Source organism: Leptopilina heterotoma, unplaced genomic scaffold, assembly GCF_015476425.1.
Source record: "Leptopilina heterotoma isolate Lh14 unplaced genomic scaffold, ASM1547642v1 Lhet_14, whole genome shotgun sequence".
Classification (NCBI taxonomy): Eukaryota; Metazoa; Arthropoda; class Insecta; order Hymenoptera; family Figitidae; genus Leptopilina; species Leptopilina heterotoma.
In genome coordinates, this window is record NW_025110859.1 from 3,951,714 (window position 1) to 3,978,603 (window position 26,890).

A 26,890-nucleotide genomic window follows, 5' to 3' on the forward strand; every position below is an offset into this window, starting at 1 on the left:
CAAGTCGAATCTTTCAAAATTATTTTATCAACAAACTTTCATTCTAATTTCAATTGGTAAAACTAAATTCAAACAAATATTTTACCAACATTTGAAATTTAATTTTCATTATTATATTCCATTATTATAATTACTTTGCAAATTAAATTTTACATTTTCAAATATAAATAACAATTTTTAAATAATTTCAGACTCAAAATTCAAAAAATTTACTAATTAAGTAGGTACGTCGGTAATTAATTATTCTTGTTTATTATTTTTAAAAATTATAATAAAATTCACGAATATCTTGCAAAGAATTCAATTCAAGAAACATTCAATTATTCAATAAAACAATAAAATTCGTTGAAATAATTCAAATATTTTTATAAATAACATTTAATTCGTCGCAAAAAATCGATTATTTTCAAAAAATTTTAAGTAATTTTGCAAAAGAATTCAATTAGCTTGATAAATAACAAAATCGCATAAATTCTTCCCATAAAATCAATTATTCTAAGGAATTTTAATAAAATTCTTTTGCAAAATTCAATTATTTTGATAAAAATCAAAATTCATCACAAGAATTCAATTCTTTTGAAAAGTTATAAAATACTTTAAATTATTTTTAAAATTTTTTGAAAATTCTCGTCAAGAATTAAATTATCTTCATAAAAAAATAAAGAAATTCTTCTCAAAAATTCAATTGTTTTCAAAAATTATTATTTAAATTCTTCTCAGGAATTCAATTATTTTTAAACAATTTAATAAAATTGTTGAAAAAGGTTTCAATTATTTTCAAAAATTGTTATAAAATTCTTTAATATAATAAATTTCATTAAAATTTTAATTAAATTCCTTAAAAGCAATTAAATATTTTCAAAAGTTGTTAATACAATTCTTCGTAAAAATTAAATTTTAAAAAACATTCAATATTATTTATTTTTGTATTTAAATAATTGATTTCTCGTAGAATTAAATTATTATTTTTCGTACTTTTAACTAACAATTTTTAAATAATTTCAGACTCAAAATTCAAAAAATTCACTAATTAAGTACGTAATTAATTATTCTTGTTAATTATTTTCAAAAATTATAATAAAATTTTTCGCAAGAATTTTCTTTTTTAAATAAACACATTCTTCCAAAGAATTTTTATTATTTTTAAAACAATTTGAAGTAAAATTTGACGAAAGTTTTTAATTATTTTTTTAAATTTTTAATAAAACTTTTTGAAGAAATTCAATTATTTTCAAAACAATTTGATGAAAGTTTTTAATTATTTGTTAAAATTTTTAATAATATTTCTCGAAGGCATTCAATTACTTTCAATTGATAAAATTCTTCACAGGAATTCAATTATTTTTAAACCCATTTCAATAAAATAACGCGAAAGGATTCAATTATTTTTTTAACTCATAAATAAAATCTTCCGAAAGGTATTCAATTACTCTCAAAAATTTTGAATAAAATTCTTCGAAACAATTCAATTATTTTAAAAAATTATAAAAATTCTTCAATTATTTTTATAAATAATAAAATTTTTCTCAGGAATTCAATTATTTTCAATATAATTTTAAACAAATTTCTCGAACCGGTTTAATTTTTTTTTTTTAAATGGTAATAAATTTTTTTTAAAAAAATCCAATTATTCTTAAAAAGTTTTTATAAAATTCTTCGTAACAAAACAATTATTTTCAAAATTTTCAATTAAATAAAATTATCCACAAAAAACTTTACATTTTTCTTAAGAAATTTGAAGAAATTCTTCAAAAATATTTAAATTTTTTACGAAAACCCTAATAAATGTTTTAAAGGATTTAATTTTTTTATCGAAATTTGTATTCTTCTCCAAATCACTCATTTTCAGTAATTTTTCGAAAATTCTTCCGGAATTAAATAATGAGTAACAATTGTAACTGCATATCTTTATAATTTAAAGAAAAAAAATAATCAAAAATATTAGAAAGAATTGATTTAAAAAAAAATTATAAAACTATAATTGAATTTTTGGAAACATATGTGACGCTCCACGAGAAAAGGGACCTTATGACAAGAGTAAATAAGGTCCCTTTTCTCGTGGAGCGTCACATATAATTGAAAATAATTGAATTTCACATAAAAAAAAATAATTGTAGAAATTATTTTTCTCTAAAAATATTTTAATGCAGATAATTTTCATAAATTTTCATTTTAAAGAAAATTCACTCATTCAAAATTTTTTTTTAAATTTTTTCTACAAAAATTGTAAATTTTCGAGTATTTTTATAATTTCTAGACAGATAATTTTTCGTTACTGATATATATTTCCAATAGAAAGTTTACAGATTCAGCAGAATTTTTTTTTTATTTTTAACTGATTCAAATTTAGAGAGTTGGTTTGATTACTTTTAACGATCTGAAGGTTGATCCAATTCTTTTTTCTCTCTGTTCAACGAGAAATGTCTGCAAAATTTTCGAGAAAAAAACTGCGACAACAGGTCAATTTGAATTCGAAAATTTTTCTCTATAAATAAAATTTTAAACTAAATAATCTTTAATTTAAAGAAATTTTACATTTTACTTCAAAATAGGAAAAAAAAATATTATTTAAAAAGAAAATTGTTTAAATAATAAAAAAAGAGTATAAAGAAAAATTAATTTGAACAGTAAAAAAACGCAGAAGATTAATTTTCAAAACTTTTAATAATAAAAAAATGTTTAACAATAAAAATGAAAATAAAAGAAAAAATTTAAATTTAACGGAAAAATCTCAATGGAAGAATAAAATTTCCTAGCATACTATCAAGAAACATTAAATCGTAAAAAATTGTATCAACCTTAAAAAACTAAAATTTGGAAATCAAAAATTAGTATAATTTTCTAAAATAGATTTTTAAAATACACGATAGTTTCCTTCAGAAATAATTTTTTTTTAAAAGAACAAAAAACTCTGCTGATATTTCAGGCTTCACAGTATGTCCCCTATTTCCCTAAAAGTCCCCTTTTTTAATTTTGGCCCTAAACGTACTCTATTTTGAAAATTTACCCTATTTTTTTCGTCGCAGGAAATCAATTATTTTCAATAATTTTTAAGTAATTCTGCAAAAGAATTCAATTATCTTGATAACCAACAAAATTCTCCGCATAAAATCAATTATTTTAAGGATTTTTAATGAAATTCTTTTCCAAAATTCAATTATTTAAATAAATATCAAAATTCTTCTCAAGAATTCAATTGTCAAAAATTTTAATTAAATGCTTGGCAAAATTTCAATTATTTAATTTTAAACAAAATTTAATAAACTACTTTGCACGAATTCAATTATTTTTATAAATTTTAATGAATATCTCGTCAAGAATTACAATTATTTTTATAAATAGCAAAATTTTTCGCCAAAAATTCAATTATTTTCAACAATTTAAATAAAATTTTTTGCAACATTTCAATTATTTTTAAAAGTTTTTCGCAATTCAATGTTTTTAAATATTTACTATTTTCATAAAATTTATCCACAGATTTAATTATAGAAAAAACTTGTTGATAAAATTCTACGAAAAGATTCAATTATTTTTATAAATAATAAAATTTCATTTACCAATTCAATTATTTTTATCGCAGAATTTCAAATATTTTTAATACAATTTTAAATGAATTCCTTGAAAAATGCAATAATTATTAAAAATTTTATTAAAACTTCAGGAAAGAATTCAATTTTAAGAAACATTCAATTATTCAATAAAACAATAAAATTCGTTGCAATAATTCAAATATTTTCATAAATAACATTTAATTCGTCGCAGAAAATCAATTGATTTCAAAAATTTTTAAGTAATTTTGCAAAAGAATTTAAGTATCTTGATAAACAACAAAATCGCATAAATTCTTCCCATAAAATCAATTATTCTAAGGAATTTTAATAAAATTCTTTTCCAAAATTCAATTATTTTGATAAATATCAATATTCATCGCAAGAATTTAATTATTTTAAAAAGTAATAAAATACTTTGCAGATATTAAATTATTTTCAAAATTTTTTGAAAATTCTCGTCAAGAATTAAATTATTTTTATAAATAGATAAGGGAATTCTTCTCAAGAATTTAATTATTCTCAAAATATTTTTAAAAATTCTTCTCATGAATTCAATTGTTTTCAAAAATTATTATTTAAATTCTTTTCAAGAATTCAATTATTTTTAAAAAATCTAATAAAATTCTTCAAAAAGTTTTCAATTATTTTCAAAAATTGTTATAAAATTCTTTAATATAATAAATTTCATTAAAATTTTAATTAAATTCCTTAAAAAGATTAAATATTTTCAAAAGTTGTTAATACAATTTTTCGTAAAAATTAAATTTTAAGAAACATTGAATATTATTTATTTTTGTATTTAAATAATTGATTTCTCGTAGAATTAAATTATTATTTTTCGTACTTTTAACTAACAATTCTGAAGAATTAATTTTTTTTGAAGAAGTTTAATTGAATAATAATTGATGTTATTGATTTAAAGTAGAATTTTAGTTAAAAATTCTTGAAAATGTTAATTAAATTGAAATGATAAAAATAATTTTGAAGAAATTACAGTAACAATATTCTTATAATAATAAAATAATGATTTTGTCAGTTGGTCACTCGGAGTGATTCATTTCTTTTTGTTTTATAATTATATTCTTATGAGTTGTTCAATTTGAAAAGGTTTGAATTTGAAATTTTTGAACATCTTAATTCCAATGAAAAAAAATTATTAAATATTTATTTTAAATAAAACTATTGATGTTTTCGAATAATTTGACTTTTGAAGAAATTTGTAAATAAATTGAATAGAACATTTTTTTGAGTATCTAATAATTTTTAGAGTGAATCAGAATATTCTTTAGGGTCAGGGAAAAAGCCAAAGTTGTGTTTGGAAATCAGGGAAAAATAAAGTTAAATTTTTGTGGCAACCCTGTATAAATAAATAATATTTTTATCTTTATTTAACCAATTTTTATGGTCCCCTAAAAGTCCCCTATTTTTTAATTTTCAGTCCCTTATTTCGTCTAAAATACTTTTTAGGAGCACTGTGAAGCCTGATATTTTCGCATTTTGACAATGGAAATTAAATAAGTTTTTACAATAGAATTAATAGTAAGTTAATAGTAAATTAATATTAAGTAAACAGTAAAGTAATAGTAAGTTAATAGTAAATTATTAGTAAATTCTTAGTAAATATACGAAAAAAAAAATAGTTCTTACGAAAGAATTTAATATTTATTTCTCTTTTACAATTTTAAAGAGATTTTTTCTTGTTGTAAATTAATAAATAAATAAATAAAGAAAAATGTTACAGTGAACTCTTGAAAATGTGCAGGTATTATAAAAAGCACTTAATCTAGTTCTAATGCACTTGAACATTTACATTGACTCTCTTGTATTTTATAAACTATATATAAAGTATAGTGTGCCATTAGGACGATCATTAATACCCGTAGTTGCTTTTCATGCAATTCATTCTATAGTTAGAAAGACGGTAATCTTAGGAAACGACAGTACCTCAAGAGTAAATTTCTTGTGATCTCTATCTAATTGCTTTTTCAATCAATAATTGAATCCCATGAAATTAAGGTAAACCCTCGCGAGACTTGCACATATATATATAAATATACGAGATACTTAAAATCAATAAATTGTATCTACTCACCGATTCTCTTAAATACTCTTTCTCCTCGACAATATTTTTCTTCTAAGATGAAATTTCTCATTTGATTCATAATTTCAAAAAAAAAAATTAAAGAGAAAATAAAATTTTGCTTTTCATACTCGAATTTTTCCAACTTTTTACTTTTATTAAAGGTAAATTTTTTTTTTTTAATTTTTACTTTTATGTTTTAAAAATTTATATTTTTGCAATTAAAAAATTTCGCTATTTAGTGAATTTTTTAATATTCGGATAAATAAAAAATTATTGTATAATATTTAATAGTATTTTCCAAATAAAATACTAACCAAGAAAATTTTAGATGGGAAATTATTGGAAACTATATCAGGGAATTAATATTTTTTTTATACTATATTTATTATTAATATATGATAATTAATGTCTATTTGTGATTAATTAATATTTGTTGATTTTATTAACCAATTTCCTGTATACTTTAATATGTACAGGTAAAAGTTTTTCTAGTGGAAAGACGTAAGATTATTTAAAAATATTAAAGAAAATGTATTCACGTCTAGTTCTCGTGCAGGAATAAATTTTTCTACTTTTCTTCCGGAAACGATTCAGTAGCTTTCTTTTGCTCAAAATTAATTTCATTTTTGTTGAATTTAAAATTTAAATTTCCATTTATGTTATGATTGTAACAGACAAATTTTCATTTAAACGAATTTTTTTATTAAATAGGATTCTTCTTTAATTGAATTACATTAATAAATTTTATTAATAATTTTATTAATTTTATTAATTTTATTAATTTTATTAATTTTATTAATTTAATTAATTTAATTTAATTTAATTTTTATTCAGTCAAATTTTTATCGAATGGAATTTTCAATTAGTCTAATTTTTATACAGTAGAATGTTTATTTAGTCGATTTTGTTTTTAGATGAATTTTTATTTAGTGAAATTTTTATTTATATAGTCAAATTCTTTTTTAATTGGATTTTTATTTACTTCAATTTTTATTCATTTGAATTTTTACTTAATCAAATTTTTGTTTATTGGAATTTTTTTTAGTGAAATTTTTATTTAGTTCTTATTTTTATTCAGAATAATTTTTATTTAGTCAGATTTTTCTCCAGTAGGATTTTTATTGAGTCGAATTATTTTTTTTAATGGGATTTTTATTTCAAGTAGAATTTTTATTTAGTAGAATTCTTCTTTATTTAGATTTTTATTCAGTAGAATTTTTATTAAAACAAATTTTTATTTAACGGAATTTTTTTTAGTAGAATTCTTCTTTATTTGGATTTTTATTCAGTAGAATTTTTATTAAAATAAATTTTTATTTTTTCGCGGATTTTTTTAGTGGAATTTTTATTCAGTCATCAATTGGAATTCTTATTTAGTCGAATTCTTTTTTATTTGAATTATATTTAGTCGATTTTTTTCATTTTAAATTTTTATTTAATCAAATTTTTATTTATTGGAACTTTTTTTAGTGAAATTTTTATTTAGTTCTTATTTTTATTTAGTAGAATTTTTATTTAGTCAAATTTTTTTCTTTTTTTGGATTTTTATTCAGTGGAATTTTTATTAAGACAAATTTTTATTTAACGTAATTTTTTTTAGTGAAATTTTGATTTAGTCAAATTTTCATCGAATGGAATTCTTATTTAGTCGAATTCTTTTTTATTTGAATTTTTATTTACTCCAATTTTTATTCATTTGAATTTTTATTTAATCAAATTTTTATTTATTGGAACTTTTTTTAGTGAAATTTTTATTTAGTTTTTATTTTTATTCAGTAGAATTTTTATTTAGTCGAATTTTTAATTTACAAAATTTTTATTGAGTCGAATTATTTTTTTTTTGAAGGGATTTTTATTTAAAGTCGAATTTTTATTTAGTAGAATTCTTCTTTTTTTGGATTTTTATTCAGTCGAATTTTTATTAAAACAAATTTTTATTTAACGGAATTTTTTTAGTGGAATTTTAATTCAGTCAAATTTTCATCGAATGGAATTCTTATTTAGTCGAATTCTTTTTTATTCGGATTTTATTTAGTCGATTTTTTTCAGTTGAATTTTTATTAAACAAATTTTTATTTATTGGAAATTTTTTTTTGGTGAATTTTTATTTAGTTCTTATTTTTATGCCGTCGAATTCTTATTTAGCCAAATTTTTATTTAGTCGAATTTTTAATTAGCAAAATTTTTATTGAAAGTCGAATTTTTCTGCAATAGAATTTTTGACTGAGTCGAATCATTTTTTTTAATGGGATTTTTATTTAAAGTCGAATTTTTATTTAGTTAAATTTTTATTTAGTCCAATTTTTTAATTAGCTAAATTTTTATTTATTTCAATTTTTCTCCAGTAGAATTTTTATTGAATTGAATATATTTTTTTTTAATGTTATTTTTATTTAGTGGAATTTCTATTTTATCTAATTTTTATTCAGTCAAATTTTTATTAAAACAAATTCTTATTTAACGGAATTTTTGTTTAGCGGAATTATGATTTAGTCAAATTTTCGTCGGATTTTTATTCACTTAAATATTTATTTAGTCGCAGTTATATTTAATTGGGTTTTTTTCTATCCAACTAACTAACTAATTAACTAATTAACCAAATTTTTATTTAAAATCCAATTTTTATTTTGTCGAATTTTTATTTACACAAATTTTTATTCAGTCGAATTTTTATTTAATAAATTCTTATTTAATTAAATTTTTGTTTAGTCGAGTTGTTGTTTAACCGAATTGTTTATTAAACACAATTTTTATTTAATAAATTCTTATTTAATTAAATTTTTATTTAGTCGATTTTTTTCAATTACTTTTTTATTTCATTTTTTTGTTTTATTTATTTTTTGAATTAAATATTTTTGGAAGCCATACAAATGGACAAAAAAATGAATTTAAACATCTCTTATTTAATTTTTTTTTTTGAGTAATTTTGTTTCGATTAAGTTGAATTTTGATCGGGAAATTTCTGCACGAGAGACGAAAGAATATTGGGCGAGGATTTATTATTGGTTTAGTAGCGATGCGAAACGTGTTTTCCAGGAGTGATACTGTTCAGCTCGGTGGTCTACTTTGCTGAGGCCGGATCGCAAGACAGTTTCTTCAAATCAATTCCAAATGCATTTTGGTGGGCGGTGGTCACAATGACGACCGTCGGCTACGGGGACATGAGGTATTCATAAAATGAAAACATTGATATTTCTGAACGAGTTTTCTTCATTATATTGCAGGTGTGGTGCTATTCTCATCAGCGGTATACTTCGCGGAGGCTGGCTCCGAGAATTCGTTCTTCAAATCCATTCCGGACGCGTTCTGGTGGGCCGTTGTCACGATGACGACCGTGGGCTATGGTGACATGACGTATGATGTACTCACTTTCATTAACACTTTAGTTAATGCCACAGTATGTCCCTCTTGTGCTGTCGTTTGTACCTGGTTTCATTATATACTAATTCATTGATTGATTGATTGATTAATTTTTAATTGATTCATTGATTTCCTATTGATTATAATATTTGCCCTCACTACTTAACATAATACACTATTTTTCCCACTCATTTATTTATTTATTTTTTTTTTATTTTTTTCTTTCTTTTTTCTTTCTTTTTTCTTTCTTTTTCAAAAATACCTACACACTTACAATTATTGACATTACTCCAGAATTTTCAATTTTGTTTCTTTCTTTTTTCTTACTTTATTTATTTACTTATTTTTTTTCCTTCTTTAGAAATTTCTTTCATTTATTTTTTTTAATAATTTCCGATTCAAAGTTTAATAAAATTCACTTATTAATTAACTAACTAAATAACTACTGTTACTTTTGTTTAAAAAATGGTTTATAAAATTCTTGGAAACAATTCAATTATTTTTGAAAATTTTTAAAAAAATTATTCTCAAGATTTTAATTCTTTTTACTATTTTTATTGAATAATAAACTTATTCGTAAAAATTCAATTTATTTTCGTAAATATTAAACTTCTTTGCTGAAATTTAATTATTTTCAAAAATTTTAATTAAATTCTTGAAAACAATTCAATTATTTTTGAAAAATTTTTTAAAAATTATTTGCAAGATTTCAATTATTTTCATTATTTTCAAAAATTTTAATTAAATTTCTCGCTGGAATTCAATTATTGGAAAATATTCAATTATTTTCCAAAATTTTAATTATATTCTTGGAAACAATTCAATTATTTTTAAAAAATTATTTTCAAAATTTTAATTATTTTTACTATTTTTATTGAATAATAAACTTATTCGCAAAAATTAGATTATTTTTATAAATATTTAAACTTCTTTGCTGAAATTCAATTATTTTCAAAAATTTTAATTAAATTCTTGGAAACAATTCAATTATTTTTGAAAAATTAAAAAAAAAATAATTTCAAGATTTCAATTATTTTTATTATTTTCAAAATTTTTTTTAAAATTTCTCGCGGGAATTCAATTATTGGAAAATATTCAATTATTTTCCAAAATTTTAATTAAATTCTTGGAAACAATTCAATTATTTTCATAAATATTAAACTTCTTTGCTGAAATACAATTATTTTCACAAATTTTAATTAAATTCGTCGCTACAATTCAATTATTTTCACTATTTTAAAAAATAACAATATTTTTCGTGGGAATTCAGTTATTTTTAATGCAATTTTAATTAAATTTCTCTAAAGAATTCAATTATTTTCACTATTTGAGAAAATAATAAAAATTTCTCACTGCAATTCAATTATTTTTAATAAAATTTTAATAAAATTTCTCAAAAGAATTGAATTATTATTAATAATTTTAATAATATTCCCCGAAAAAATCAATTATTATTATAAATATTAAACTTTGTCACTAGAATTCAATTATTTTCATTATTTTCACTATTTTTATTGAATAATAAACTTATTCGCAAAAATTCAATTATTTTCGTAAATATTAAACTTCTTTGCTGAATACAATTATTTTCACAAATTTTAATTAAATTCGTCGCTACAATTCAATTATTTTCACTATTTTAAAAAATAACAATAATTTTCGTGGAAATTCAGTTATTTTTAATACAATTTTAATTAAATTTCTCTAAAGAATTCAATTATTTTCACTATTTGAGAAAATAATAAAAATTTCTCACTGCAATTCAATTATTTTTAATAAAATTTTAATAAAATTTCTCAAAAGAATTGAATTATTTTTAATAATTTTAATAATATTCCTCGAAAAAATCAATTATTTTTATAAATTTTAAAATTTCTCACTAAAATTCAATTATTTTCATTATTTTCAAAAATAAAGTTTTTTGCAGGAGTTGAATTATTTTTTATACAATTTTTAATAATATTCTTCACAAAAACTTAATCATTTTTATAAGCATTAAACTTTGTTGCTAAAATTTAATTGTTTTCAAAAATTTGAATTAAATTTTTCGGTAGAATTCAATTATTTTCACTATTTTTGAAGAAATAATAAAATTTCTGACTGGAATTCAAACATTTTTAATACAATTTTAGTTAAATTTTTTCAAAAGAATTCAATTATTATTGAAAATTTCTTTAATATTCTTTACTGAAATTCAATTATTTTCATTATTTTAAAAAATAATAAAATTTCTCACAATTATTTTTAGAATTAATTTTAATAATACTTTTTAGCAGATACTCAATTATTTTTAATACAATTTTAATAAAAATCTGTCAAAAGAATTCAAATATTTTAAATAATTTTCCACTAAAAATCTATTATTTTTATTATTTTCAAAAATAAAATTTCTTGCAGGAATTCGATTATAATAATTGTACCTAATTTTAAAATAAATTTATAAATTTTTTAAATAGGCAATTTTTTTGAATTAATTTTTGTTAAACTGTTTAATTTTCAAAACATTAAACTAGAAATTCATTATAATTTTAAAATTTTAAAAGTTTTAAAAGAAAAATTATTACAAAAATTAGGATAAACAAAAATGAAAACATCATAAACTTATTTCTAACTTCGAACAAACATCCGGAATACAACGATTATTATTTTTTATTTATATTTTATTTATTAACTAATTTATTTATTTATTCATTTATTTATTTAGAATATAAGTAAATCATTTTCAATATTTTTTCTACTTTTTATTTTTGTATTTTTTATTTATTTTAATTGTTTTTCACAATTAATTTTTTATTTATTTTAATAATAATAATATTCTGCAAGAATCGATAAATAAAATAAAAAAACTCAGCAAATTTAATGGATTAATTAACTATTTTTATCAATCAATTAATTAATTGAGTACATTAATTATTGAGTAAAGAATTAATATTTTTGTTTTATGAAATTTTTCCTTTAATATTTATATTTTGATATTTATTTTGTTGATAAAATTGAAATATTTTTATGCGAATTGGATTTTTTTTTCTCGAAGATAAAAAAAATTTTCTTCTTGTTTTTGTAATTAGAAAAGAAAGTTGTTGACAATTTTATTTAAATTCTGGAGAATTAGTCAATTTTTACCGAGTGTTTTACTGCAAAAAAGGAAAACAAATTTTCTAAAACAACGATTCGTTCTCTTTTCTTGGAGTAATTCGAAATTAAAGTAATTTATTTTCAGTTTTTACACATTTATACAAAAATAAACAAATTACAATTATTCGGAGCTTTAGTCAGTGGAATTTATTCAAATTCAGAAATATTTGTTTTTTTTCACTATAGAAAGTGAAAAACCAAAAGGAAATAAAAAAAAAAGAAATTCAGAGAATAATTTCTTAAAATAGTAATCAAATAATTATATTAAAAGCATTTCAAATTAAATATTTTTAGAATATTCTTGAAATAGATAAAAATTAAAAATTCATAAAACAGTATAAATTTAGAATTCAGAAATAATTTCATTTACTAAAAATTAATTTACACACTGGAAATAAATTTATCGATTAGAAATGAATTTACGTAACAGAAAAGAAAAATTTTAAATTAATTTTAGTCAAAAATAAAAAAATTCTGGGACAATATATTTTGTCAATTTTTTTTAACTAATATGCAAAATTATAATATGTAAAAGAAATTAATTTTTTGTTTTCTATTGTATTTTATGAAAATAAATAAATAAAGGAAGAACACTTTCACTTTCTCCGAGAGAAAAAAATACAATATTTTCTCGAATTTAAAAATTCCTCGACGCACAATTTAATCTCAATTCTTTTTTCAAAGCCAAATGTAAAATTTTTTGCTCTTTTATTTCTATTATAGTCACGCCTGTAATTTTTGAAAAAGTAAAGAAATAAGTTTCCTTTCTTTGTTTTTTTTTGTTTTGAAGAATAGTAATTTGTCACCTTTTCATTAAAAAAAAAATCACTATTATCATTCTCATTCATTTCTATCTCATATTGGCCTTGAAGTAGATTTAGATTTCAATTGGCACGATGCTTTCATATACATAACGTCATTTACGTCACAACTTTTACACTAATATAATACGTTGTATACAAAACTGGCCTTTCCCCCAAAATTTAAAATCTGTTTTACTTTTTTTTTCTTAAAATTTTATTCTCTGACGATTTCAATCTATTTTCATTACTTATTTCTGAAAATTTTCTTGTTCTCTTCTTTATTTGTTTATTCATTTCTTTATTTATTCGTTTATTCATTTGTTTATTCTAATTTGTTTATTTGTTTATTTATTTGTTTATTTATTTGCTTATTCATTTGTTTATCTGTTTATTTATTTGTTTAATCATTTGTTTATTCATTAAATTTAATATTAATTTGTTTATTTATTTATTTATTCATTTAGTTATTTATTTGTTTATTTATTTATTTATTTATTTACATTACTTCCAATGAGAAGAGACTTGATTGAAAAATTTTTCCACATTGAACGTTATTTTCTTTTTTTTATAGGCGGATTTCTTAAAAATTTTCAACAGTAATAATTTTTGTTAAAGAAACTTTTCTGCTTATTTTTATTTTTTTTTTTATAGTTTTGTTTTTTTATATTTATTAAGGCATTAGCCCTGTGCAAATTCTTTGTATAGTGTTACAAATTGTATGGCATTATCCGGCAATCGTGATTATTATCAGCGAGAATGAGTGGGATTTAATGAGGTGACTGATCGATAAAAGGTCGTTGACACCCAAGTCTCACTGACGATCTTTTAACTATTATGAAATTCCACGTTTTTCTAGATATTTGCAAATTTATTTGCCCTTCAGATCAAATATTCTCAATTTTTTTTCCCTCCTCACCTCGAGATGTAAATTTTTCTCTACGACAGACGAAATACATCAAATGATTTTTTTCCTTATATTTTCTATCCATTTTTAATTTTTTTAATTTTTCTTTTTCCTTTTTACTTTTTACATTTTACTTCTTAATTTCCAATTTTTAATTTTTAATTATCAATTCTACTGTTTATAATTTACTTTTTGTTTTTTAATTCGTGTTTATTAAATTTTATTTTTTCAATTTTTACTTTTTCAATTTGACAAAATCGAATAAATTGAATTAATTGTCTTCGTATAAAAAATAAAATTATTTCCCAATTAATTTTAATATTTGAATATAAATAAAAAGTTCAATCGAAAAAAAATTGGAACAAATAAAATCCAAACGAATAAAATTTAAACTAATAATATTTAAATAAATAAATTTTGAACAAATATAGCATTTAAATAAAAAAAAGTCCAAACAAATAAAATTTAAACTAATAATAATTAAATAAATAAAGTTCAAAGAAATAAAATTTGAACAAATACTATTTAAACGAATAATTATTTTTAAACAAATAATGTTTAAACGAACAATGTTTATTGATTTTATCTTAATTTTATTTTGCTAACATTTAATTTCAAAAATAATAAAAGAAATAATATTAAAAAATATATATATAATTCACTAAATAATAATAACATTCAAACCTAAATAACTATAATTACAGACATAATTAATTTAGAAAAAAATTTAATTTATATTAATGTGGAAAAGAATTTTCCCTTAAATAATTTTTTTTTTAAATTATGAAAGGGATTTGAGGGAAAATTATTTTTAATCTTTCTTTTAATGAATGTCAAGTCGAGGCGAAATTTTCATAGGTTTTTCTAGTTCCTGTTTCCATTCACTTGTGATTAAGTGTTTTGCGTGACAAATCGTGATTACACAAATTATATATAAGATTTCACTGCCACTTTTTCGCACTTGGACTATTAAAACGCATTTTATGCTTTTCAAATATTAATCTTTAACCTTAACAAATAAATGTAAATTCATTCTTGTCCATTTTTTCAATTTTTTTTTTAATAAATATTTGATACTTATCCTAAATCTTTTATTCTTATTAATATTCCTAAAATTCTTTTCGATTCTTCACATGCAGTTATTTTTTATTTAAATTAAGTCGAATACATTTAAAAAATAGTTTAAATAATTGAAATAATGAATTATTTATTTATTTAACAAATATGCTCGTTTTTATATTTAAATAAAGACAAAATTTATTCACAATGTAAACAAAATAGATGAATAAAAATAATTTCTATGTAATAATTTTGTAATAATTTCCATTCATTTGGGATGGAAAAAAATATTAAACAATATTTCCAAAGAATATTTGCAAAGAAAAATATTTTTTATTGAGGTCGTAAAATAGAGAAGAAAGTATTTTTTTCTATAATTAACTCTCGGCGTTTTAAAAATAACCATTGAAATTAAATTGAAAATAACGAAGCGCTCTCAATATCATTTGGCTAAAGAATGACACTGATAACAATCTTTGAACATGAAGAAATGGGAAATTGGCCAAGTCGTTTAATTAATTTAATAGTCCGAGAGGAGTGTTCAAAGAACCGATTGAAATATTATATAATACACACATACACACACACAGGTTAAATGTTAACCAAGATTTTGTTCCGCTATATTGACTGGAAAAGTCAAAGAAGTGTTGTTAATTACTCCAACATTATGTAACATATTGCCTTTAAAATCAAAGTTCACTTTGATGAATAGTAAATTTTCCCTTTATAAACGATTTTTTTTTCTAGTATTCAACAAAGAATATGAGAAAAAAACACGAGTTCAGGAAATTTTTTTACTTTTCTAAAGTATTTTTAATTTATAATATTAAATTAAATTTAATTCATAATTAATTTAAGTAAACTCAAATATTTTTGTATTTTAGTTATTTCAATTTGAACATTTTTCTAATTCAATTTTTTAGACTCGAATTTTTGTCATTGAATTCTTTATACTCGAATATTTTTTATAATTCAATTCTTTTAACTCGAAAATATTTTTGTATTTTAATTATTTTAACTCCAAATTTCTAATTCAATTTTCTAATTCAATTTTCCTATTCAAATTTTCTAATTCAATTCTATTAACTCGAATATTATTGAATTTTAAATATTTTTCAAATCACATTTTTTCGAAACAATAATATTCTTGTTATTGAATTTTTAAAATTTGAATATTTTTTAAATAACAATTTTTAATTTCGAATATTCTTGTCATTGAATTTTTTATACTCGAATATTTTTTCTAATTCAATTCTTTTAACTCGAGAATATTTTTGTTTTTCAATTATTTAAACTTGAAAAGTTTTAAATTTCAATTTTTGAAATTTGAATATTTTTTCTAATAAAATTTGTTGAATATTTATTTTTTATATTAATTTGAATATTTTTCTAATTCAATTTTTAGTCGAATATTTATGTACTTTAATTTTTTTAATTCGAATATTTTTGAATATTAATTATTAAAACTTGAATACTTTTCTAATTCAATTAGAATATTTTTTCTAATTCAATTCTTTTAACTCGAAAATATTTTTGTATTTCAATTCTTTTAACTTGAATTTTCTAATTCAATTTTCCAATTCAAATTTTCTAATTCAATTCTACTAACTCGAATATTTTTGAATTTTAAACTATTTTTCAAATTACATTTTTTCGAAACAATAATATTCTTGTTATTAAATTTTTAAAATTTAAATATTTTTTAAATACAATTTTTAAACTCGAATATTTTTGTCATGGAATTTTTTATAATCGAATATTTTTTGTGATTAAATTATATTATAAATTGAATATTTTACTTACTCAATTTTCTGAAATTGAATATTTTACTTGTTCAATTTTTTGAAATTGAATATTTTACTTGTTCAATTTTTTGAAATTGAATATTTTACTTATTCAATTCTTTTTCTAATCCAAATACTCAAATTTAGAAAAATCGAGTATTTTTTTCAATTATTTTTTAAATTAAAAATTTTTAATGAAATTAGGTACAATATTCTTGTAATTAAAGTATTTGCGTATCTCAATTTTTTTATATTTTTATAAATTTTAAAATTTGTCACTAAAAATTCAATTATTTTCATTATTTTTAAAAATAAAGTTTTTTGCAGGAGTTCAATTATTTTTTATACAATTTTTAATAATATTCTTCGCAAAAACTCAATTATTTTTATAAACATTAAACTTCTTTGCTAAAATTTAATTATTTTCAAAAATTTGAATTAAATTTTTCACTAGAATTCAATTATTTTCACTATTTTTGAAGAAATAATAAAATTTCTGACAGGAATTCAAACATTTTTAATACAATTTTAATTGAATTTTTTCAAAAGAATTCAATTATTATTGAAAATTTCTTTAATATTCTTTACTGAAATTCAATTATTTTCATTAAATTTTCAAAAGAATTCAATTATTATTGAAAATTTCTTTAATATTCTTTACTGAAATTCAATTATTTTCATTAAATTTTCAAAAATAATAAAATTTTTCACAAGAATTCAATTATTTTTAGAATTAATTTTAATAATATTTTTAGCAGATACTCAATTATTTTTAATACAATTTTAATAAAATCTGTCAAAAAAATTCAAATATTTTAAATAATTTTCCACTAAAATTCAATTATTTTCTTTATTTTTCTAATTCAACTTTTTTAGACTCGAATATTTTTGTACTTTAATTTTTTTAATTCGAATATTTTTGTATATTAATTATTAAAACTTGAATACTTTTCTAATTCAATTCAAATATTTCTCTAATTCAATTCTTTTAACTCGAGAATATTTTTGTATTTCAATTATTTTAACTCGAAATTTCTAATTCAATTCTATTAACTAGAATATATTTGAATTTTAATTATTTTTCAAATTACATTTTTTCGAAACAATAATATTCTTGTTATTGAATTTTTTATACTTGAATATTTTTTGTGATTCAATTATATTATAAATTGAATATTTTAATTATTCAATTTTCTGAAATTGAATATATTTGTATTTCAATTATTTTTCTAATCTAAATACTCGAATTTAGAAAAATCGAGTATTTGTTTCATTTATTTTTTCAAATTCAATTTTTTGATATTAATTTGAATATTTTTCGAATTCAATTTTTTTTATATTAATTTGAATATTTTTCTAATTTAATTTTTATAATCGAATATTTGTCTAATTCAATTCTTTTAACTCGAGAATTTGAATATTTTTTAATTACAATTTTTAAATTCGAATATTCTTGTCATATTGAATTTTTTATACTCGAATATTTTTTGTGATTCAATTATATTATAAATTGAATATTTTATATAGAAATTTAACGTCTGTGAATAATTTAATTTCTCAATTTTCAGAAACTGAATATTTAATTTATTCAATTTTTTGAAATTGAATATTTTTGTATTTCAATTATTTTTCTAATCCAAATACTCGAATTTAAAAAAATCGAGTATTTTTTAAAATTATTTTGATGAAATTATAGATAACAATATTCTTGTAAATAAAATATTTACGTATTTCAATTTTATTGTACTTGAATATATTTTTATTTAAAATTTTAAATGTCAATAATTTACAAGTTGAACATTTTTTAAACCGAAATATTTGTTTTTCAATTATTTAAACTTGAAAAGTTTTAAATTTAAATTTTTGAAATTTGAATATTTTTTCTATAATAATTTTTTGAATATTTATTTTTTGTATTAATTTCGATATTTTTCTAATTGAATTTTTTAAATTTTAATATTTTTCTAATTCAATTTTTAAAATTTGAATAATTTTCTAATTGAATTTTTAAAATTTGAATTTTTGTCTAATTCAATTTTCTATACTTGAATATTTTTGTATTTCAATTATACTTAAGACGCCAATATTTCTCTAATTCCATTTTCTAAACTTGAAATATTAAATGAAATTAATCATTATAATTTTGATTCAAAACATAATTAGTTTGTTGCAACAAAAATTACGTTCAATTCAATTACAAAATATGTTTAATTCAAACATATTCTTTTGGTTGACTACTTATTTTTGAATTAAAAAGTTTATTTTTCTCAATAATCGATAAATAAAATATTATTTATTCTGTAAATGAAGAAAAAAAAAATTTCCTCTTGAAACTAAAGGAGAAACAGATTTTCGAAATTGCATTAGAGAGACTCAGTTGAAGAGAGCTCTTTGTTTATTAATCTTCGGATTAAAGCGAGAGCTTCATTTGGACGCTCGAAAAGCTCTCTCCTCGGCGGATAGTGGCTGTATTTATTTGGATTTTTGAAGCGCGTGTTATTTCACTGTTAGTAAGAGAACACGAACCTTATTTGCAGAAGTGATTTGCTTTTCGTGTCGACTATAGCAAATTCAAACCTGACTGATGTCCCCAAATATTACATATATACATTCACACACAAACACACACAAAGGAATTGCAATCAACGTGTTTACTGGAAAAACTTTCGTCTGTATTTGTAGTTTATTCGCGAAACGGAAGCCAAGTTTCTGCCACCTGCAAAAGCTTTTCTGTACATATCCGACAAAGAATAGCAACGCGAAACACATTCAAACTGACAGCAATTCAATCTGGTTTCCTCATTTCGCATCTATTATTAAAGAAAATTCCGAATAAAAGTCAAAAAGAAAAAAAGCAGAGAAAGAGAGAGAGATGAAAAAGACAACAGAGACTAAAAATGAGAGCAATTTAAGAAAAAAAAAAAATGAAATGAAAAATTATACTTGAGGGAGAAATGAGAATAGTTTCTTGTGCTTTTTTTCTTTTATCATTGTTAATTTTTTTTTATTGGGTTTCATCACATTTTTCTGATTAAGTTTGAATATTTTTCTAAATCGATTTTTTTTATACTACAATATTATTGTTACTGATTTTTTTAAACTCGAATATTTTTGTACCTACTTTAATTATTTAAACTCGAATATTTTTCTACTTCAAAATTTATTTAATCTCGAATATTTTTCTAATTCATTTTTTTTAAACTCAAATATTCTATTGTTAATGGTTTTTTTAAACTCAAATATTTTTCTACTTCAATTTTTTATACTCTAATATTTTTGTATTTTAATTATTATTTAAACTCGAATATTTTTCTAATTCAATTATTTTAACACGAAACTTTTTGCATTTAAATTACAATTTAAAATCTGAATATTTTTCAAATTCAATTTTTTCATTACAATTATTATTTTAAACTTGAATACTTTTCTAATAAAATTCTTTTAACACGAAAATTTTTGTATTTAAATGACAATTTGAAATCTGAATATTTTTCAAATTCAATTTTCTGCACTCGAATATTTTTGTATTTTAAATATTTTTATTTAATTCAACTTTTTTTAACAAAAGTATTCTTGTTTACTGATTTTTTTAAATTTGAATATTTTTGTATTTCAATTATTTAGACTCGAATATTTTTGTAATTGAATTTTTTATACCTGAATATTTTTGTATTTCCATTATTTTTTTTCAAACTCAAATATTCTATTGTTAATGGTTTTTTTTTAAACTCAAATTTTGTTGTATTTCAATTATTATTTAAACTGGAATATTTTTCTATTTCAATTATTTTAACAAGAAAATTTTTGTATTTAAATTACAATTTAAAATCTGAATATTTTTCAAATTCATTTTTCAGCACTTGAATATTTTTGTATTTTAATTATTTTTTTAATTCAACTTTTTTTAACAAAAATATTCTTGTTTACTGATTTTTTTAATTTGAATATTTTTGTATTTCAATTTTTTGAAACTCGAATATTTTTCTACTTCAATGTTTTGTATTCAAATATTTTTCTATACTTAAATAATTTAATATATTTCAATTTTTTATACTCTAATATTTTTGTATTTCAATTACTTTAAACTTGAATACTTTTCTAATTAAATTGTTTTGAATTTGAAAATTAATGTTTATTTTATTATTAAATAATAATATTGTCAATATGAAAAATATTGGAAAAGTAGATAAAAGAGAAAAAAGTGGAATTTCATTTTAATTAAAAAACTATTCCAGAGATTTTGAAAAAAAAAATATTGGAAAAGTTTATTTTTAGGTATTTGAATAAGTTTTTCTCGCATAATTCACTAATTTATCAAACGTGACTCCGGAATTATTATTATTATTATTCGACTTTACGACTCGGTATATAAAATTTGAAATTTCATTCCTGGTATGCAATCTTGAGAATTTTTTTTTAATAAGACTAAATTTAAAAGGAAATTCTCTGTGTTGTGAATCAGTGTACAAGTACGATTACGCGAAATTGTACCGTTTTTCAAGAGATTCCGTTCGAATTGCCGGAAATTGTTAAAATTGTTTTCATTTCAAACCCCGCCGAGCTGTGTTAAAATCGAAATACTTCGTTATTATATTAAAAAAAAAACTCTAAAGAAAATTCATTAAAAGCTAAAATGTTTCTTTTTCTTTATATAATATTAAAAAATTTAGGAATTTTTAATCACGGAAAATTAGTTTTTCTTTTTTGTTCTTTTTCTTATTATATTTTTCCTACAAAATGTTTCCTCTTCTTTTTAATTTCTCTTTTTCACTCGAATTCTTTTTAATTTAATTTTTAAAAAAATTCTTTTAAATTCTCGTTTTTAAAAAGTTCCCACCAATTTTTTTTCTTTGCCTTTTTTTTCTAATTTTTAGTTTTTTTTAATTAAATTTGTTTTTTATTTGTTTTGTTAGTGATTTTTGATTAAGAAATTGTACACAAGCTTAATGTTCGTTAAATAATAATTAATAATAAATAAATAAATAAAAAATTAAATTTTATCCCCTTCTTTTTAATTTCTCTTTCTCTCTCCTTTTCGGAAAATTATTTAATTAAAATTTTTCTTTCTTAAAAATTCTGTATAAATTATTTTCTTTGCATTTTTTAATTTTTATTCTTTTTAAGTTAAATTTATTCTTAAATTTTAATAACATTTACTTTTTGAATTATTATTTATAATATTTATTTTTCGTTTTTTCCATTATTGTTTATTAAATATTTTTTTTTTTTTTTTTTTTTTTAATTATGTTTGTTTTATTTTTATTCTCATCTTTTCTTTTTTTGTTTATCAGATAATTTTTTTTGGTCAATTATCTCCGTTTAAATAATTTTTTTTACAAGAAAGAAAACTTATTTAATGAATAAGAGTAGAAAAAATTAAGAAAAAAAACAGAAGTTTGTCAATGTTTTTTAAGAAAAAAAAAGGGCTTTATTTTGAAAGAACTTTTATTTATCTTATAAATTCGAGGCACAGAGAGCCCAAAGGGGATTTGTTACAACCCCTAAACAGTAATGGGACTGTATAAAATCTTATAGGATTCTATCAAGTTCCATTTACTTTTTTCTTTCCTTTCTTTCTCACTTTCTGGTTTCTCTCTATCTCTCTCTTTTTTTTTCTTTCCATTGGGTCACACCTAAAACGATTGGCAATTCTCGTATCTTACATTACTCAGGCCTTAGAAATTTTCAATCGAATTTTACTTAACAATTCCCCCTCTTTTAATCCCTCAAAAAAAATATTTTAAAAAAACTTTTTGAAAATTTTTCTTTTAATGAAAAAACTTTCAAAATCTTTAATTTTTCTTTTTTAGAAAGAAAAATTCTTTAATTCTTCTTTTTTTTTAATCTTTAATTAGAAAAGTTTTATAAATGTAAAAAGAATTATTAAATTAAAAAAAAATTTTTTTTAATTTAAAAATTCTTTTTACATTTATAAAACTTTTTTAATTAAAAATTTTGTTTAGGTGAAAAATTAAAGATTTAGAATTTAAAATTTTGTTTTACATAAATTAAAATTTTGAAAGTTTTTACATATTTATAAATTTTTGAAATTTTTCTGTTGGCAATTTAACAAAACAATCAATACAGTAACTATAGTCAGTTATTATGTATAGTGATTTGAGTAAACGAAATTAGTAATTAGAGTAAATAAATTTAGTAGTTAGAGTGAATAAAATCCATAGTTAGAGTAAATGTAATTAGTGAGAGTAAATAAAATAAATAAATAAATAGTTTTAATTATATATTTTAAATTAAATAATTATAACTCACAATTAGTGCGATTCGAAGAGGAAATAAATTAATAAACCAAATTTTCCTTCTCGTGTAGAATTAGGAAAAAATATATAAATAAAAATTTCAAAAATTTCCTCAATTTCTTTTATTTTTATTTACATTTATCTAAAATTATTATTCTTTCTAAATTTGAATTAGTAAAAATATTCACTATAGTTGGAATTATAGTGACTATTTGCTTTTGAATTAGTAAATTTTACTAATAAATTATTAGAAATTACTTTTTTGTAGTATTTACTAATTTTTGAATTAAAAGTTACTAATTTACAAAGTAAATTTTAATAATAAATTAGTAAAAATTACTATTTATTAGTAAGATTTACTGATTAAAACACTAAAATCAATTTTTTACTTTTTTTTATTATTATTAAATCAATAAATTAGTGCAAATTACTATTTATTCGTAAACTTTATTACTTCAAATTTAGAGAAATTCTTTTCACGCAATAATAAAAGCTAAAACTCATAAATAATAAAAGTTTGCAAGAAAAAAATAAATTTGAAATTCAACACAAAGTGAGACTCTTTAAACTAAGAGTCATTTCGCGTGAAAACTTTTCAAAAAAATAGTATAAATAAAATAGTGTTTATTTTTTCGCACACATTACATAATTTTTTTTTTTTTTTTTTTTTAATACTTATTGACACACACACACACATACAGACACAGCGTGAGTCAGTCGCAATAAAAATTTAGCCTTGTTGTTGGCCATCGTATTTCGAACATTGAACGGAAAATAATATCGTCAAGTTCATTTTATTATTATTATTATTATTATTATTATTATTATTATTGCAATTGTTGAAAATATATAGATATATAGAGCACGCCGACTGACAAGAGCGAATTTGTAGCGCATTGATTAGCATGCCACATTGTGACGGACACACTTTGCCCTGACCGATCATGACACCGTTCGTCAAATGCACGACATTTAGATTTCACCGAGTGCTGCTGCTGTTGATGCACGTGATGCACGTTTCAAAATTTTAACACTAGTTTTACTTCATTATTTTCTTTTTTTCACTTTTTTTTTATTTTCATATTTTTTTGCAATACTTTTACTATTTTAATATTTTTTTTTTTTTTTACTATTTTACCACTTTTTCTTATTTTTTACACGAAGAGAAAATATAATTATCAAATTTCGTTAAAGTATTTTACAATTTAGGGAAAAGTGCAACAAACCGAAATTTTGACACAGAAAATACTAAACAGTGAAAGAAATAATTACATTCTCATTTTTTTAAAGTTTAGTATTTTTTATATCAAAATTTCGCTTTGTCGCATTTTTTCCCCCAAAATTGTGAAATACTTTTACAAAATGTAATCAAATTTTCCCTCAGTGTACCATTTTTTTTTTTTTTTTTACAATTTTTTGGTATTTTTTTATCATTAGGGGCCGTACACATAATACGTCACGCGGCTAGGGGGAGGGAGGGGGTCTGAGAATTGTGACTAAGTGTGACATGGGGGAGGGGGGGGGTGAACTCATGTGTTACGTCACAATCTTTTAAATTCAAAGATTATAAGAAATTATATGTGACAATGTCACTTTTTCTATAAATAAAACAAGTTAAAAATGCTTTAAACTATTTAATATCTATTATGTACCTATTTAACATCTATTTTTTTATTATTTATAATATAATATGATAAATAATATATTCTCTTAATTTGAATCAGTTAAAAATCTTGGTTTTAACTGACAATCAGCAGTGACTGACTTTTTGCTTCTGAATCAGTTAAAAAAATAACTGAAAAATTATCCACAAAACACCGAAACTTTTCTAAATATGTATATTAAAGATTTGCTTGCATACTTCGAAAAATTTACTTGCAAAGTTTAGTTAAAATTGTGTAAAGATTTAAATTTCTCACTATACAATAAATGTTTATCGTCAAATTTTCTTAAAAATATAGCTTGAAACATTCCTGAACATTTTAATTACATTTTCGACTATAATTTCGTGAATATTTTCAGGAAAGTTTCGCGTTAAACATTTATTGAAGTGGGATATTTAAATCTTTACACAATTTTCACTAAACTTTGCATTTAAATATTTCTAAGCTTGCGAGTAAATCTTTAATAAATTTTTAGGAAAGTTTCGGTGATATAGGTACACGGAGAGAGAATATATATTAAATTTTGTAAAAATATTTTCAAATTGGGGAAAAAGTGCGACAAAGCGAAATTTTGATATCAAAAAATACTAAACTTTAAAAAAACTTATGTGAAATTTAGTATAATTATGAGGCATTTTACGTGAAATGTCCTAAGTTGAAATTTCAACTTCTTGAAAAAAATTGAAACTCGAGGAATTTGTTGTTCTATCAAGTAGAAATGTGATCCAAAAAATATTTTTGATTTTTTCGAAAAATTGGAGGGGGTAGAGGGGGGTCAATTTGACCAATTTTGCCAACATCGGCTACTTTGTGAATTTTTTCTGAACATACTTGTAATGGGAAAAATTTTTTAGAATATGTTTCTGAAAGGTTTTTTCGTCCTCTTTCCAATGGTGTATTTTATTATTTAATATTTTAAAAATTTACCCTAATTTTTGATAATTAATATTTAATTTTCAATTTTCCAAAAATCGGTCCGTTTTTTTTGAAAATAAATTATTGCAAACGAAAGCTGAGGTTTTTTCCTATCGGCATGTAAATTTTCAGAATGCCCTTTTTTTTTGTTTTTGAGTTATTGAATTTCAAAGAATAAATTGCGGCGCGCAGCGTCCCGGGCGCCTCGTCTCACGCCGGTTGCCATGGGTTGCCACGCGGCTCAGTGCAACCGCGACGCAGCGCGCCGCAATTTATTCTTTGAAATTCAATAACTCAAAAACAAAAAAAAAGGGCATTCTGAAAATTTACATGCCGATAGGAAAAAACCTCAGCTTTCGTTTGCAATAATTTATTTTCAAAAAAAACGGACCGATTTTTGGAAAATTGAAAATTAAATATTAATTATCAAAAATTAGGGTAAATTTTTAAAATATTAAAAAATAAAATACACCATTGGAAAGAGGACAAAAAAACCTTTCAGAAACATATTCTAAAAAATTTTTCCCATTACAAGTATGTTCAGAAAAAATTCACAAAGTAGCCGATGTTGGCAAAATTGGTCAAATTGACCCCCCTCTACCCCCTCCAATTTTTCGAAAAAATCAAAAATATTTTTTGGGTCACATTTCTACTTGATAGAACAACAAATTCCTCGAGTTTCAATTTTTTTCAAGAAGTTGAAATTTCAACTTAGGACATTTCACGTAAAATGCCTCTTATATCAAATATCAAGAATATTAATTAAATTCTAATATAACTTTACTAAATTTCATATAAGTTTTTTTAAAGTTTAGTATTTTTTGATATCAAAATTTCGCTTTGTCGCACTTTTTCCCCAATTTGAAAATATTTTTACAAAATTTAATATATATTCTCTCTCCGTGTAGTTAAACGTGACTAAATGAATTAATCAAAAAAAATTGTATTGAAACATCAGTTATTTTTAACTAATTGTCAGAAAAAAATATTTTTAACTGATTCAATAATTTTGAGTGTAGGATATAATATATAATGTCAAATGTATAAAATTCACATTAAAATTTACGTGTGTGACGTGACGTTATAGGGGGAGGGGGGGGGGGGGTTCAAGGTTTGTGACGAAGTGTGACATAGGGGGAGGGAGGGGTTAAAAATGGTCAAAAATCGCGTGACGTATTATGTGTACGGCCCCTTATATAAATCATAAATATTTTTTTCGTGGCGTGTATTTTCAATTTCAGGAGAAATTTATCGCTAATTTTCAGAGTATCCTCATATTTTTATTTCGTAATAAAACTTGCGATAAAATTATATTAATTGTTATAAAGTTCTAGGAGTTAAAGAAAATTTTCTAAATTAAAAAAAATTAAACGTT

At 20.4% G+C, this 26,890-nt stretch overlaps 1 protein-coding gene and 1 long non-coding RNA gene across 6 annotated transcripts in view; one reads left to right on the forward strand and one right to left on the reverse strand.

Moving 5' to 3' along the window:
- The window catches only part of LOC122497891 (potassium voltage-gated channel protein Shaker), a 369,957-nt gene that overhangs the window by 331,069 nt on the left and 11,998 nt on the right, over positions 1-26,890 (forward strand). For 4 of the 5 annotated variants that reach the window (XM_043605276.1, XM_043605278.1, XM_043605280.1 and 1 more), the window contains one exon: positions 8,859-8,988. In XM_043605276.1, coding sequence (XP_043461211.1) covers positions 8,859-8,988 — 130 coding nt within the window. Of the gene's footprint in view, positions 1-8,670; positions 8,801-8,858; positions 8,989-26,890 lie in introns of all 5 variants that reach the window. The other variant, XM_043605277.1, reaches the window with a different exon arrangement.
- LOC122497895 overlaps positions 1-26,890 on the reverse strand; it is a 66,773-nt gene that overhangs the window by 9,247 nt on the left and 30,636 nt on the right. The gene's annotated exons all lie outside the window — the stretch shown is intronic.